General features: G+C 33.7%; 2 protein-coding genes across 7 annotated transcripts in view; one reads left to right on the top strand and one right to left on the bottom strand.

Annotated features, from left to right (window-relative positions):
* Nucleotides 1–6: 6 nt before the first annotated feature.
* On the top strand, nucleotides 7–12,700 carry CUNH4orf47 (chromosome unknown C4orf47 homolog). Of its 6 annotated transcripts, none has more exons than XM_037526377.2 (8): nucleotides 7–189; nucleotides 2,127–2,304; nucleotides 2,740–2,959; nucleotides 5,098–5,235; nucleotides 5,328–5,403; nucleotides 5,864–6,043; nucleotides 8,296–8,465; nucleotides 10,375–12,700. In XM_037526377.2, the coding sequence occupies exons 2-8, from the start codon at nucleotides 2,205–2,207 to the stop codon at nucleotides 10,421–10,423; spliced, it is 933 nt and encodes a 310-aa protein (XP_037382274.1). In that variant the 5' UTR covers nucleotides 7–189; nucleotides 2,127–2,204; the 3' UTR covers nucleotides 10,424–12,700. The 6 variants fall into 6 exon arrangements, with proteins under 6 accessions (XP_037382274.1, XP_037382276.1, XP_037382275.1 ...); XM_037526379.2 differs by having other exon boundaries at nucleotides 2,124–2,304; XM_037526378.2 differs by having other exon boundaries at nucleotides 7–223.
* The window catches only part of CCDC110 (coiled-coil domain containing 110), a 4,435-nt gene continuing 309 nt past the window's right edge, over nucleotides 12,009–16,134 (bottom strand). The window contains exons 2-5 of the mRNA XM_037526688.2: nucleotides 15,351–15,508; nucleotides 15,192–15,251; nucleotides 12,412–14,512; nucleotides 12,009–12,095 (exon numbers count right to left, since the gene is read on the bottom strand). Of these exons, the coding sequence (XP_037382585.1) occupies nucleotides 12,046–12,095; nucleotides 12,412–14,512; nucleotides 15,192–15,251; nucleotides 15,351–15,508 (2,369 nt within the window). The 3' untranslated portion in view covers nucleotides 12,009–12,045. The remainder of the gene's footprint in view (nucleotides 12,096–12,411; nucleotides 14,513–15,191; nucleotides 15,252–15,350; nucleotides 15,509–16,134) is intronic.

Raw genomic sequence — 16,134 nt, 5'->3', positions numbered from 1 at the left:
GCCTGCTCCGGTCCCTGGGGCAACGCGTCACAATAAACACCTGCAGCGCCGCGGAGGCGCGGGCAGGTTCTGGACGAGCCCGCGCGGGAAAAGCTGGCGCGTGGGTGGCTCGTGGCCTTCGTTGCTCCCGCAGCCAAATAAACCGGGACGAATTTATCTCCGAGGTCGTACAGGGTGTGCTCCTGAGAGGTGACTTCCTCCTCCTGGTCCCCGTGGCCGCCAGGTGTTGCCCCTCAGATACCCACCTGTTTCCCGCGTCCCTTTACCTGACAGGAAATCAGTCGTTCTCGCCACCCCAGCCAGAAGTTTTGTCCCCACCCTCGTCTCCGCGCGGCACTTCAGCCACACCTTCCGAGGGGAACGGGCCGGGGTGTGTTCTTGTAAACTCCCTGGGCTCTCCCTGCTGCTACCCGCGAAACTTACCAGGAGGGGGAGCTTGCAAAATGTGGGTTAAATAAATGAATGGGTGATTTTCTCAGTGTTACTCTCGGGGAGTTTTGTGGAGAGTTAAGTAGTGAAGGTGGAGCCCAGAGCTTTCGTACCTCCTGCTCTCCCTCTGTGATTGTTGCCTGCCAGACACGCAACTTCGTGGTAGGGAAGAACTAAACTCATAGCACGGTGTCTGCCTTGCTGGAGCAAACAGGGAGGGTGTGGTGTGTGTGTGTGTGTGTGTGTGTATGTTTCTTTCATTCATTCATTCACTCATTCATTCATTCTCTCTAGCACGGTGTCTGCCTTGCTGGAGCCAACAGGGGGGTTGTGGTGTGTGTGTGTGTGCGTGTGTTTCATTCATTCATTCATTCATTCATTCATTCATTCATTCATTCATTCATTCATTCTCTCTCCCTCCCTCTCCCCCAGTTGTTAAAGGATCCCTACACCTTGGATCCAAAATAATAACTCATTTAATATCCATGATTAGAGCTTGGAAATTGAAGTCCGTGCCGCTATGATAGAATACAGGGAGTGATGAATGAGCTAATATTCTAATACCATTGAAACAGCTTGCTTTAAATTTAAGGCAAAAGGCTTTAATTTGGATTTTACACTGGGAAGCATAAGCCAAGGTTTATTTTATTAATGAATATTCTCCCAGTCCCTAGATCTAGCTGGTGTCTATAAAATATTAGGATGAAGTGGAGGCAAGCATTGTTAGCTCTTTGGCTCTACTTGAACATGTCTAATTAAAAACAAACAGACATGTAAATAGTTGCTTGTTTAAAGTGCTATTTCAAAAGAAGACTCACAGTTGCCATCTGCCCTTTAACAAATACTCTGAATTATTTGTGTATTTTTGTTGATTTTGTTCTTGCTTTTATGTTGCCTCACCGCCTATGCTCCCCTACCTCCCACCCCTTTGTGAACTAATTTTGTTAGGGGCACATTAATGAAAAAACTCATGAAGTGTAGACAATGTCTACATGTACTATGGATTCTGAAAAGCTTTTCTTTCTTTTTTAAGTTTGTAATAAACATTAGCTTTTAATTAATATCGTTATCACAATGCTTTCTCCGAGTCCTGATTTATATGTGTGCCTCTCCCCTTCTGGACAGGAAATTCCTTTGAGTTTCTGCTCTTTTCGGTCTTATGAAAACACCTGGCAGTATTGGGGTGGTGATGGAATAAGACAGTATGTGAAAAGAGGTCAGCAGTGAGTCTGGCACAAGTAGGCACTCCCTGATGGTGGGTAAATTTTGAAAAGGCTGATCCGCTTGTCCAGTCTTCAGAGCAGGAGCATCACTGAAAGGTTTATTTTCAACATGAGGGTCCTTGAAGTATGTTGAGGTCATTTGATGTAAACTGAAATGTCTGCCTTATGTAATTATGATTTAAAAATCTATCTTTACATAATATTTATACCCCAATGTGTAGATGTACTTTCATCATTTTCAACAGCTGAATGGAATGCAACAGATGCTGTCACACCTATTCCTTTGTAATTTGTGGGCAGGTCACCAGGAAGATCTAGAGGAAGGTTCATGGTGATAATTTTGCATCTTGTTCTTTTCCCCAGCCCCACAGTATGGCACTATTGTTTTATAGTGAATGTTAGCTCTTAGACTGAAGTTAGTTTGGACTGAAATTTAGTAATCACTTTTCCCTTTAATTTTTCAATGTAAAGTAGGATTTTGTTACAAAAGAAGTAGTGCTAAGAAGGCTTTTGAAGTCATCAATATAGAGAAGACAGCCATAGGAAGCAGCCATGCCTGTGGAAGGAGGAAAAACGGATATGGAGAGGATTGGCCTCTTCAGTGAGATGGAATATATTAGTATTGGTGATAAGTATGTGTCACGATTTAACCGTAAGTATCTTGGTTTTATTTACAGCCTTGTAGTGGGTATTTTCTATATGGAATTTTGGATTTAATGAATGATGGTCCATATTTCAAAGCTTTAGATATGAAGTAGAATAAACTTGTGAAATTTCAAGAGTTAAAAAAATGACAGCTCACAAAAAATGTTTTCCAGAGTACAGATGGGGAAGTATTAAATTAGATGACTTTTAAGGTTTCTTCTGGCTCTACTATTAGTCTATAACCAAGATTTTAATCTAAATATTAAAATGTTTTAATGAAGGCTTCTTATCTTCTTTTCAGTACAATCTTTAACACAGACCTTTCAGGAATATATTAGATCTCAAAACTCATTGACCCAAATCACAAGTTGAAATTTTTCTAAGTTATTTGTTATGTTCCCTTAATTACTAAACTCAGAAATTCCTAATTTATTTTTTAAAGGACCTTTTAATGAGTCTGCAAGCAAAAATAAACAGATGCTACCTGGGGGATCCAAAGAAATGTCAGATCTCCAGGCAGGTTATTTTGATCCCCACTTTGTAAGAATTTTTGAAGGTGAAGGCTATGTAAATATGAATCAAGTGAGGAGACAGCACATGATGCAAGAGGCCAAAAAAAATCTAGGCAAAGCTTTCCTCCCTAGTAGTGGAGATAAAAAGCCGTAAGTGTTTTGGGGGCTTAAATACATCTGCATCTTTCTCTCTCTTTCCTAAATTGTTTTCCTATAGGACTTCCTAATATACAATTCATTTTTTAAAAGTGTGATTCTTCCGTTAATTTATCTTAGGTGGAGATAATTATATTGAGTGATTTAGTTTGACAGGTAATTTTTATTAGCATCTCATCACATTGAATTTCTGATGTCACTGTTCTCCATTAGTTTATATTATAATAGCCAACTAAATAATAAAAATAAATATGTTTGAAAGCTACAGATTAGGGAAAAATTGCCTTGGGTCATTATATCTGTGTCCTTGATTATTTTTTGTTTTCAAAAAATGTATATAAAAATAAGAGATTAAGAAGAAGCCTTTTTTGACAAAAGCAATTTTTCAGAGGTGTGTTATTTAAAAATCATTGTGAAGATTCACTAGGAATTTAATAATATTTTAATTGTGATAATTGTCATTGTGAAGATTTATTTTTTAGTAATTTTAAATCATTAGTTTAACACGTAAAAGCACATCATATAGCTGAGCATTATGTTAATTCTTAAGAGCAAACTCTCAGTTAAATACTTATGATAGATAAGGATTAATTGAAGTCTAATATTGTGTATTATTTTCTTAACATTAGTAAGGGTGTTATATTCTAAGTCAAAATTACTAAGTTTTTATTAAGAGTGGGAATTTCTTCTTTTTTTGTTATAATCTTTTCCCACCTTGGATAGGTTTGAACTACTTTTATTATTACTTCATTTTCTCCTTGGGTATAAATTCAAACATGTATCTTTAATCACTAATTTATTTCTTTTTCATGTAATAAATGTATTTTACCCTTTAAATAATTTTTTATCCTTCCCCCATGATGAATTTTGATCTTTCCTGGTAACAATTGGGAATGCTTCCCTAATAAACTAGTTTATAATATGCTTATATTCATTTGTCAACCAAGAAATAATAAATTCTATAATCAGAACAGTTTTCCTGTCTTTTAAAACGCAAAGATATTGAAAGCTATCTGTAATTGAGTAGAATATAGAAAATGTTTCCACAAAAGAGACTGGTATTTATTCAACCCTGAATTATAGAACCAAGGCTTTTAATAAATTCTAAATGTACTGTTTTTAATGCTTCCATGAAATCACAGATTATGCCTATGCATAGCTGTTTTTTTCTCTGTGATGTCATTTATTTCCTTATTACATTTTAGAATTTAATAACATATTCATAAAAAGCAATTAATGAAAACATCTCCTAATAGAATCTTTATTCATAGTCTGGAGATAATTTTTTTATGCCCCCTCCCCTGGAGATAATCATTAATGAATGTTGATGCCTTCCCAGTTTCAAAATTTTTAACTGAAGTGTGTAAACAGTGTCAAGTTTTGACAATAATGTTTTATTGGTCTTGTAGACTATTTTCAGATTATTGAACTGTGTTTATTTTAGTGATAACTTGGAAATTAGAGACTGTGACTGTTACTAACCTTAGTTATCTTTTTGTCATGGAAATTTTAAGGAAAATATCTGTTAATATAATGTGCTGGCTGATAAATGGTTTAATGATTAAATACTGTGGGCCCAGAAAATTTGACATTAAAATTGAAGAAAAGAAAGTATTTGGTTACATTTTTTCCCCATAGTAAGGTACTAAGCATAAACCAAAAAGAACAACATTAGCATCAAAATTCAATGAAACCTACTTTCATCATCAATGGAAATGATTATTTTAAGTATATGTTTTGAAAATATAGTTTCTAGGGTGTAATGACTGGAAGAAATTAGCCATTTTCAGCTAGCTTACCATAAAGTGCCTAAAATTTCATCTAAAAAACACAAGTGTCTATTTTTTGTTATAGCTAATTAACGGAAGCTATTCTAATTTCCCAGATATTATGAAGTCTTATTTATGTGGATCATTTGAAATAAGAATAAAAGTTAAAAAGTCTCAAAATTAGTGACTTTGAAAACTGGGGAAAATTAAATTAAAAGCTAACAAAAAATTTATTTTACCAAAGTTAGTCAAGTCAATTCCAGTGCCTATACTTCGCTGATTCGTACTCAGTCATTTTTTGATGAATTATAAAGTAACACTAAATTTACCATTTTAACCTGCTTTTAAAAAATTGTATTTAAGATCTGGATTAGGAAGCTACTATGGAACAATAGGTGGTCCAATTCCATTCTTCAGTGCACAGTCAAAACCCAGAGAAAAATATGAGGCACCTGGAAAGAATTTATACACAAACCCAGGAAAGAAAGGAACTGGTTATGGGTAATATGTTTTAAATACTTTTATATCATTTGTTTTGCATTAATAAAAGATTTCTGAACCCTGAAGTCACCATTATTTTTTTCCCTTCTTAGCTATGCAAATATTACCATAGGTAAACAGTTTTCACACTCTTCTGATTTGTATGATGCAGCAAAAGAAAATTATAAGGTAAAATGATCCATTTTACTTTTTTCAACTCTTATTTCACTGACTTAGAGAATTCACTTGTGATCTAGTTATGGCTTTGTTTTATCTGTTTGTATTACTAGGATAATGGCAGCCTAATATTGATGAATTATGATAAATTTACCTATTTGATATTAAATCTCTACATCTTTTCTGCTTTGTATCTCCCAGATAGTTAATATGAATTTATTCAGGTAATAAATAGATCTCTCTACTTAAAATAAATTTATGTACAAAATGAATATTCATAGTTGTGTTTGTTCATAAGTCAGCATAACTTTCATATTAAAAACAGAATGTAACAAAGAAATGTTTAAAAAAGTGAGCTATGCAGAATATACTAAAAAAGTATTCATGCATATATTAAAATTTAAAAGAAGATTTGACTCTAAAAGTTCCATTTTGAGTAATTTATGGCATATAATTTCAAACAATTTTGTAGAAAGATAATGAAGAACACCATCGTTCACTTAAAGGAACACCTTTCAAGTTAAATCTTTGCCCACGGGAATATTTTGATCCCAATCCTTATTTTACTGAGACTCCTTTACCACCAATTAAAAAAACAGAGATGAAAGAACCAACTGTACAACCTTTTAAACCCTCTTCTCCTGGTAAAAAGGTAAGTTAAAAATTTTAAAATGAAAAAATTACAAGTATTATCAATAAATTGCTTTTGAATTATTTTATTACCCATGTAAAGATTTTGTCATTTGTTATGAAGGATATTATTTTTTTGTTATGAAGGATATTATTCTTTTGTCAATACAATCCCATTTGTATTGAAAATAAATTTTCAAATTTGTTGAATCTTTGACTTTGATTATATTGTGCCATTTAGGAACTTAATAATTTGATGTAATCAAAAATCTCAATCCTTTGTATTCAGTCTTTTGTCATTCTCAAAATGGCTTTATATTAGTCTTACATTTTGGCATTTAAATCTTTGTTTAAAATGCATTTTTATGCAAAAAGTAAGGTAAGGTTACTTTGAGTTTTTAAAAATCCATTTTTTTTTATTGTGGGAGGAAACTGGGTGGAAGATGTATTCTATGTCTCTATTGTGGTAATGGTTTCAAAGGTGTATATCTATGTCAAAAACTCAGAATTATAAACTTGATTTTAAAATTTTGCATATAATTTTTTCTTTATTTGGATTTGTTATTTTTTCTATGATTGGCATTAAAAACTTTATTGAGATGACATTATTCTAAGATTATGTAAGATTTAGGAGTGCACCATTAAAAATCATCACGTACATATACTACATTAAGAAGATGTTAGTATGTTAAAATATCAGGCAGATTTCCTTCTTTTTCTGTATTCTGTTACAGATTAAATAGTACCAGAAATATCTATTCCTTGAAGACTTGAAATAATTCTTAAAGGAAATGTTTTCTAGGCTTAATTCCTGTCTACTGTCCATCTGTTTTCTTTCTTTTTGAGTAAATTTTGACATTTATGTTTTCTTTGAATTTTGACATTTATGTTTTCTTTGAAAATCATTTCATTAACGTTTTCAAATGTATTAGGATAGAACTTTATAACAATGCTATATTTTTTGATATTCCATATATGTATGGTTTTTCTCCATTCCTTTCTAATTCTAAATTATAATATAGGTTATCTAGTTAATGAAATTTTATAAAGTATCACCTGGAGGGTTTATTAATAGCATATATTTTTCTATTTTTAATTCATCCATTTTGTATTATACATAATAATTTTATTTTTCTTAATTATTATTTGTTGCTCTTTAAAATAGTTTATGTGTCTTCAATCTGGAAAACTTGAAAAGTCACAATCATAACTTTCAATTGAATTAAATTTTCACTGTAAGAGAAAGGATGCCTAATTAAATGCATTATTATGATTCTACAGTGACTAAATCTAACATAAAGATAAAAAATTCATTAGATCATTTAAAATGTCAAAGCAAATATTTGTTTTGTGTTTAGGCAAAGAATATTTTTATTGTAGTGGAGGGAGTGCAGAAAATATTTTGATTGAATTCTCTTACTGGCTGCAAGAGTAGATTACATTTTTCTTGCTATTTCTTTCTTTCTTTCTTTCTTTCTTTTTAAAATATTCCCTCCATCACTGCTGGATATTTGACAAACTCATGTTATGCCAGGCTAGCAGTTAGACAAACCTTACCCTTGTTCTCATCCCCCATCCTCTGGTTCTGAACTCTAACACATTCTCTACCAAAATAGGTACGACCTTGATCTCATTCCCTCAGTAATAAGCTTCCTGACTCCCAATAGGTGGTAACCTGATCAGATAAACTCTCAATAAAATATTAATGCGGGCCTCCCCAGTGGCGCAGCGGTTGAACGCTGGGTTGCAAAGCTGCCCGCGGCCTCTGCGGCGCCAGTTCGATCCCCGGCTGCTCCCCGGCCACCAGAGGAGGGTCCCACATGGCGCGCAGACCTCTCCTGCCGCCTGCTGCTCCCCTCAGCAGTGTACTTCGGTCCTTCTGCCTGCTCTGCTCCCTACTCTGGCTCTGGTGAATTCTCTCACCCTCCCACACTTCTTACTGTACCCAGTGCATGTATAAACAAACAAACAAACAAATAAATAAATAATACATGCCTCTTAAAAAAAAAAAGTAAAATATTAATGCTTGGCAATAATTTAGAATATTACTTTCCCTTAAACATTTGCATTCTAATAGAAAACTGTTGAAAATGTAGTTACTTGCATAAACTTGGTAATAAAGAAACTCTTTTCTAGTATTTGAATAAAATAGGACATACAAATGTAAAATCAACTCCATAGACAACACACAGACATGTATGAACCTCTTCATAATCTAATTTTATTAGAAGCATTTTACAAAATCATATTAAGTTGCCCTTTTTTTATTTGTAGGCTGGTGGAATGAAAGCAGGAACATTTGACCCTTACCCTTCACATTCCGCTGACCCTTATGTAGTTAAATCGGAAGATCAGATTGCCGGCAAAACTGCCAAGATATTTCATCCACCAGGAGGACCAAAGAGCAGACCAGTTGAAAGTATAATGACTTTGAATGTCAGAAGGTAGGAATATCTTACAACTATTCCATACACTAAGAAATACTGCTTTTTAACTTCTAGATTTCTTCAAGATCTTTTGTTTATACATACCTTAGGAAATGACAAATTTAGGTGACTTTAGAAGTCACAGCTCATTCCATATATCTACTTTTCCTTGTAGAAGTTCTTATCTTCTGAAATTCCCAATTGAAAATGTTCAATTTGTACCAAACTATTCTGTCCATAATTTTAAAGCAAATCTTTAGTACCTTATTATGATACAAGTCTTTTGAGACTACTTAGATATTTACAGATTAGTTAGTAGTATTTATTAACTCTGTTTCTCAAAAGGGGTTTTGGATCCTTATTATCTTTATGTGGGCTACTGGCTCTCAGTAATTTTGAGAAATTCTAATCACACTTAAGATTTCTGTCCTTTACTTTGAAATAATCTATGAAAACAATAAATATTCTGGGGCCTCCCTGGTGGTATAGGGGTTAAAATCTCAGTGCTATCAAGCTGTTGCCAGCCACTGGGGCACCACTTCCATCCCCAGCGAGGGAGCTAGCCCACAAGGCACAGTAGACCTCTCCTGTCTTGCCTCCTGGCTGTACCCCTCAGCAGTGTATTTCAGTAGATCCGCCTGTTCTGCTCCCCACTCTGTCTCTGGTGAGTCCTCTCACCCCTCCCCCATACCTTTGGCCTACGCCCTAGTTCTTGTATGCATAAATAAATAAAAATAAATCTTTAAGTGAATAAATAAATATTCTAGCTGATTAAAAATGCTGTCAACATTACTTCAAAAGTTCTTTGAGTTTGAAAAGTATATTATTAAAGTATTTTGAAACTTCAATTTTACCCAGGTTTTGAGCACTCTGAAAACGGAAAAGAAGTTCTTGGGAATTCAGAATATAAGTTAGAAAAGGACTATTCAATATTGTGTGTGTGTGTGTGCGCATGCACGTGCAGGTGCATGCGCATGCTGGTGCACGAGATCATCAATAAGAATTTATTGGAGGGCCTTTCTTGCCATTGAAATTTTAATGCCAATGAGGCTATTTTACATATTTCTAATTTCAATATAGTCATATAATAGATTAGATAAAGGACATGGAATTCATTATTTTCTTTGTAAATAACATCTGTGATCATATTACTAGTGATTATAATATGAACACCATTATTATATCACAAAATAAGCCTGCCCTTTATATGACAGTTGTGTAATTGAACTGTCATCCGCAGAAATAATATTCTGCATCAGTAGAGTATTGAACTTGTAGATAACAACATATGGACCTTTATTCCATGCTCCTTGACATTTATCATTTGACAAGCTGCTTATTAGTACTTTGTTCAGCTTTATATCTATAATAGAACAGATAGTAAAATCAGTGTTCTTCACTACACTCACCCTCAAGTAGAGTTTTTTTTTCTTGGCTATTGGGGAAGGGATGGTGTGTTTCACATTTTGTGTTCTTTTCTACCTGGAGAACAGACCTAAGAAAGTTCTGTGATGTCATAGTGTAGTTTGGGGCAAAGAAAAGAGTAACTATTTTGAAAAAATCAGAAGTTTATTTATGTTAAATAATTTTGAATTTTATTGAACTCTCTCTTTTTATATTATCACCAGTATTATCATAAATCAAGTTGTAGCTTCTTTTAGCATAATTTTAAAACTATAAACCTCTGGAAAATAGTATTTAAAATTGGTTCCACAAGCCAATTTTTCCTTCTTAAATTACGTTTTAAAAGTATATCTGACTTATTTAAAGAGAAGTTTTTAATTTGGTGAGAGAATTTTTTTGCTTTTGGATTGTTAATATGTTTTAAAATAGTTTTGAATTTTCTTCTGCAAATGTTTTTACAAGAATGTACAGATATATTTACCTTTACCTATAAAATTAAATGTGCATTTACTTTCCATTTTAGGGCACTAAATATAAAGAATTACAAGACTGCTTCACTACAGTCCTACTAGCATCTGGAAGACATAAGCTTTCTAGATCCTGACTACCAGTAATTCATTATCAAGTGCTAATTAGTTGAAAAAAAATAGAGATAGCTCAAACATTTAAATGAAATTTAAGCCTGCAACTCTTAATATTCTTCCTTGTCCTAATTCTACTACTAAATGTTTAAACAGAATTTGTTAACATTAGTGTATGATTGTTGATTTATGTTTAGATCTCTTTCCAAGGAGAATATAATGTTTAGCAATTTTATAAAATTTTGAAGTGTAGTCTGTAATTTGAAAATGTCAAAAAAAAATTACAGGCACAAAGACAATTACTGATATTGACATAGTGGGCAATTAGACAAAGTAAAATATTTACAAAAACCAGTGGATATTAAGAAATACAGTGAGGGTCCTGAGGCAAAGAGGAGGTGAGGAGAATGGAAGCAGGAAGGCTACTGAGAGAGAAAAGATTTGAGGATGTGATGGTAGTGGTAATCTTGGGACAACAGTTTGAAAAATGTTTCTCACATAGAATTGAAGTCTATGTCCCTAAAGTTTTTATTCACTAGTCCTTGTTCTACTGCTCAGAAATATATAGGACAAAACAGTACTTTTATACAGGACCACTCTTCACATCTTTTAAGGTAACTTTCATTTTTCTGGGTGATAGTCTTAGGGTTTTCAGTTCCTTCAGTCCATATACAACATGATACTCTGCCCAAAATGATAAGGGTTAGATTGAAAGTACTATTTCTCATATGGTCTGATCATCCCAGACTAGATATGACTGATCTGTTCTCTTTTTAAAATATATAGTGTTCATGTTACTGCAATCTAAGATCTCCACACTCTCTTCAGTCGATCTTACTTTTGTAGGCCAGAGGTGCTGGTGAGGGTGGTTGGGTGTGTGAGAGGATTCACCAGAGATAGAGAGGGGAGCAGAATAGGAGGATCAAATGAAATACATGAAACATACTGCTAAGGGGAGCAGTGGGTGAGACACGAGGGGTTTGTTGTGTCATATGTGGGTTAACTCTGGTTGGGAATCGAACTCATGCAGCAGTGGCTGGTGATAGCTTGATAGTGCTGAGACTTAACCCCTAGGCCACCAGGGAGACCCCTGTGTGGTTCTTTTCATGTTGCCTATAGAAACTGAAACTTGGAGAAAAAATGTAAAAATGCTGATACTATGGGTACTGCTATTGTTGTCAGTAACAAACGTCCTTTAACCCAAGAATCTTCTGTCTTTCACCCAGAAACCCATAACACGGGTTATGACTGTGAAGCACAGGCAAGTGCAGGGGGACCCACACTGAGAAAAATTTTGTTATGCAAAGGGCAGTTCTGAGACATTGAATTCTTTGTGGAATAACAGAAATTATAAGATATTTGCAACACACCGGTGAAAGTGAACAAAAATTGCACTATAACCTATGAAACTGCAGCAGGCTACCATTTTATGTGTTGGGCAAGATCTTAGACTCTCCACAGTTCTTAAAATTATTAACCCAATTCCATTTCTAATTTGAGAAACTAGTTAATCAATTATGAGATAATTGTTGCCACATGTAAAAAGGAATTAAAAATATCTCATGGGGAAAAAATACTTGAACAAGGATTTTGAAATAACTGAGTTTAGAAATTTATTTACATATCTTGGATGGAAGCATTTGATAGAGTTTACTTGGAATTCCTGGAAAAAAAGAAGAATTATTTTAAAGCTGAGAGTGGTAAGCATACTTAAGAAAAAGAATAATACAAAAAAATCCCTGCCCCTTGACAAAGTTGCTTTGTGCATATATAATGTATAAGGTAATATAAAACAACATGAATTTTATTAAAAGCACAGAATTCCTAAATAATTGCACTATATTATAAATTGGATACAAATCTTACAAAAATAAATTGTAGTCATCTTAAAAGTCTCCTTATTACAATACTCTGGCTAGTGCCCAATAGGCCACAATAATTTTTAATACTTTTCTGTCGAGCCACCACAATATATTTACCTTTCAAATCAGGAGCAAATGGCCGACTCCTAGGACTAGATTTGTCTTCATAGGTTTCATATTTCTCAAAATGGAACTTCTCTTTTCTTGAAATGTAACTCATTTTTGGTAGGTCATTATGCGTACTACAGATTTTTTCACTTAGATTTAAATATTCTCTCTGAAGATTCCGCATCTCAAATTCCAAGGTATCCCTTTCATTTTCTATACTTCTTACATAGTTTTCTAAAAGTATTTTGTCTTCTGCAAGTCTACTGATGCTATTTTCAAATTTTATATTTTCCTGACTATGTTTTTTTAGTTCTTCTTTTAGAATCTGATTATCTGTTTTAATTTCCATTACCATTTTTGATAACATTTCACATTCATTTCCCATTTCGGACAAACTATTCTTATAAATATTTGCTTCTGATTTTGCATTTTGAATTTCTTTTAGAAAATTCTCATTGGTGGTAGATTGGTAGGTTTGAATAGTCTCAATTTCTCTTTCCATCATTTGTCTAGCGGCAGTAGATTCTTGTAATGTTGTTTCAAGAGTAAGTTTTTCATTTTTAAATGTTTCGATCATTTGAAGAAGTGTCTCTTGTTCAGTTGTTGCTAATATTTCTCTTTCTTTTAGCTGCATTATCTCTAGCTGATTTTCTTTAAGTTCATTTTCAAGTGAGCTTTTTTCCTTTAGAAGCTGGTATGTTTTCTTTTCTAACATTTCCTTTTCATCTTTTATCAATAGCATACTTGTTTTCATTGATTCCATTTCTATACTCATTCGATTATTTTCATTATTGACAATGGCCATGTCATTTTGAGTTTTATGTTCCTTACTTTTCATTTGATCTAACGTTTCGATCATTTGTTGCTTCTCCAAAGAAAGTTGACTGTTTTTTTCCTCTAGAGTTTTAGTTTGTTCTTGGAGAACATTATATTTACTAATTATTTTTTTCAATTCTTTAAGACATTCTTTGCCATCATCTTCTGTTTTCATTAACTTGGACAGAATAGTGTTCTTTTCTTCAGCCAGATTCTTAACTTGCTTTTCATATGTTTCAATTTTCTGTATCAGAGATTGTGTGGTAAAGACAAGAGGTTTTATTTTGGTCTTAAGGATTAGATTTTCATTTTCCAGTTCTGTTACCTTTTTCTGTATCTGCATAGATTCTTTCAGGTAATTCTGCAAGTACTGAATTTTTGCAACACACTGCTCAGTAACAGAATTGACTTTGGATGTTTTCTCATTTTCAAATATTATTGCTCCTTGTTTTACTACACATGGTTGTCTTTCTTTGTTATTTACTTCATATTTTGTTGGCTCAAATAATGACAGTGTATGTCTTGGAGCTCTGGAATGGAATTTCAAATCTGTAATATTCTTGCCTGTAATAGGGATTTCTTTGTTTTTCTCATTCTTTCTTCCCCTGTGTATTTCACTCTTAGATAATTTTTTACATTTTCTGCAAAAATTCACATGGAATTTTGACACACTTTCTCTGAGTGGGAGTAATTTGTGTACTAAAGCCTCTAATTCTGAAATTCTCTTTGATTTCATATCTTCATTTAAGTCACTTTCTATATTTTCTTCCTTAAAATTAATTTCCCTCTTATGAACAGGGTCATATTTATCATTACTTTGAACATTTGTATCAGCTTTTAAAGTCTGAAGTTCATTTGTAAGTGCTAGTTCCCGATTGTATGACTTTTGAAGCTCTTCCTTCATTTGTTTGATAGAATGGCAAATATCTTCTAAATTTTCACAAAATCCATGCTTGAGAAAAGGCACATTCACTTTGGACTTCTCCAAAATGACTGCATCAGCTTGAGACATCACATCTTGAGATGCATTAGGTAGAAAACTATAAAGGTTATTATAATTCTTCAATATGTCATAATTTTCTGAAGGATTCGTAATTATGTTTGAAGCTGAATTATCTGTTGAAGTTTTCAGAGTTGATATGTCCTTGAAGTGTATCTGGGATGGAATATTTATATCTGGAGAGAGACCGTTAATACTGTTGCTATTGGATTTTTCTTCCACTGAATGAAGAGTCCTGGAATCTTCAAAATGAACTTTCTCCTTAGAAAGGACTTCATCCTGATGCTCTACAGGCTAGTAACAACAAAAAAAGCCTACAATAAATGTCCTATCATTTGTCAGATGCTGAAAAAATTAATATTTTGTTGTGGATTAATTTAACAACTACAACAAACATTTTACCCATTTCTATATCAAAAAGACCTCCCAAGTATGGTTTACTTCTCCAGTAAATTTAACGACAGTTGTTTTGATATCTGCAAAGACTTCATAATTGGCTTGGAATTTGCACCTAGGGAGGGATATACCTGGCCCAAATCCCACAATTTCAGAAATAGAAATTTAGCATTTCTCAGGAGAATGTCATTACATGGGAAAAACAGAAGCAATCAGTCAATTGGAAGTTTAAAGAAAATGAATATTCCCACTTTGGGGCTATCTGTCAACCTGATCTTGGAATCCCAGTTTTAGATGACTTTAGGGCTCTGACTATTCTGGAAACTGGAGTTCTAATCAGTATAAACAGTGATTGCGGCCTAGACCTGTGCTAGGGAATTCACTTAGGTCTAGTCAATCCTAAAAGTAGAAAAGCTTGTAAGTAGTCATATAGATGGGTCACAAAAATTGTCTTGCATTTCCTTTTCTTGGGAATCTTTAGAATTGGCCACAGATTAGTATCTGGATTTAGCCGAATATCCTTCACACACTCCTAAACAGAAAAGGGTAAATTGCAGAAGTAGGGAGGTAAACTTACATCTTTTAGGATTTTCAAGATAGGGATTTCTTTATTTTCATCTCTGACAGTCCATTCGCTCTGTGAAGAAGGGGAAAACATAAAGGTAAAGACCAAAAGCTTGAAGTAACATTTTTGAAATATCTAAATACAGAAATTATTTCACACAGAGTAACATACCAAAGGCTTTTCAATGCATGTGTTGAATTCTAGATTTTTTTCTGGGCTAAATCGTGGGTTTTCTACTTCAATAATACTTTTGTTTAATATTTCACTGATTTCAGACTGTACCTTTAAGAGATAAATTGAGAATATTAGAATTTGCTTAGAGTCATAAACTTAAGAATATAGAAAAAACAGTAGACATAATCTGACAGAGGCGCCTCCCTGGTGGCGCAAGGGGTTAAGCACCACACTATGAAGCAATCTGCAGCCTCTGTGCACAGGTTTGATCCCCTGCTGGCCAGGGAGAAACCACATGGCACTGCAGATCTCTCCTGTCTTACCCGCTGCTCCCCTCAGCAGTGTTTTTCAGTCAGTCTGCCTGTTCTGCTCCTTACTCTGTCTCTGGTGAATCCTCTCACCCCCCACACCTCTGGCCTGTACCCCAGCTCTTGTATGCAAAAATAAATAAATCTTTAAAAAAAAAAAATCCCTGAAAGGTACCTTTAAATTTCCTGCAGATTTCTCTCCCATCATATAGACTATAAATTAAACTTATTATAATGTCTGTGAGGAATATTAAGAAAATTATGCCTTCATTAAATGAGTATAAAAATGAGAAAAGGCTTAAATTTAAGAAAACTTTAAAACATTTTTATGAACTATATTCAGATTATTTTAGATAGTTGATTTTTAATTGTTGAATAAACCTGAGGCCTTTGATCTCTGTCATCAGGATGGAATCTACCCCTAGCTGACACCCTCAGAAGCAGTTTATTTTCTCTTCCCATTTCCCTGCAGT

The sequence above is a fragment of the Talpa occidentalis genome, unplaced genomic scaffold (assembly GCF_014898055.3).
Source record: "Talpa occidentalis isolate TD23 unplaced genomic scaffold, MPIMG_talOcc4v2.1 talOcc4.4, whole genome shotgun sequence".
NCBI classification, from domain to species: domain Eukaryota; kingdom Metazoa; phylum Chordata; class Mammalia; order Eulipotyphla; family Talpidae; genus Talpa; species Talpa occidentalis.
The sequence above is the reverse complement of the archived record's forward strand: the minus strand, read 5'-3'. Positions and strand labels throughout refer to the sequence as shown.

Excerpts from the sequence above, each read along its gene's own strand:
- CUNH4orf47 (XM_037526377.2), top strand. The coding sequence starts at position 2,205 with ATGCCTGTGGAAGGAGGAAAAACGGATATGGAGAGGATTGGCCTCTTC. Across the intron at positions 2,960-5,097 it reads AGTAGTGGAGATAAAAAGCC|ATCTGGATTAGGAAGCTACT; the intron begins GTAAGTGTTTTG and ends ATTGTATTTAAG. Across the intron at positions 5,236-5,327 it reads AAGAAAGGAACTGGTTATGG|CTATGCAAATATTACCATAG; the intron begins GTAATATGTTTT and ends TTCCCTTCTTAG.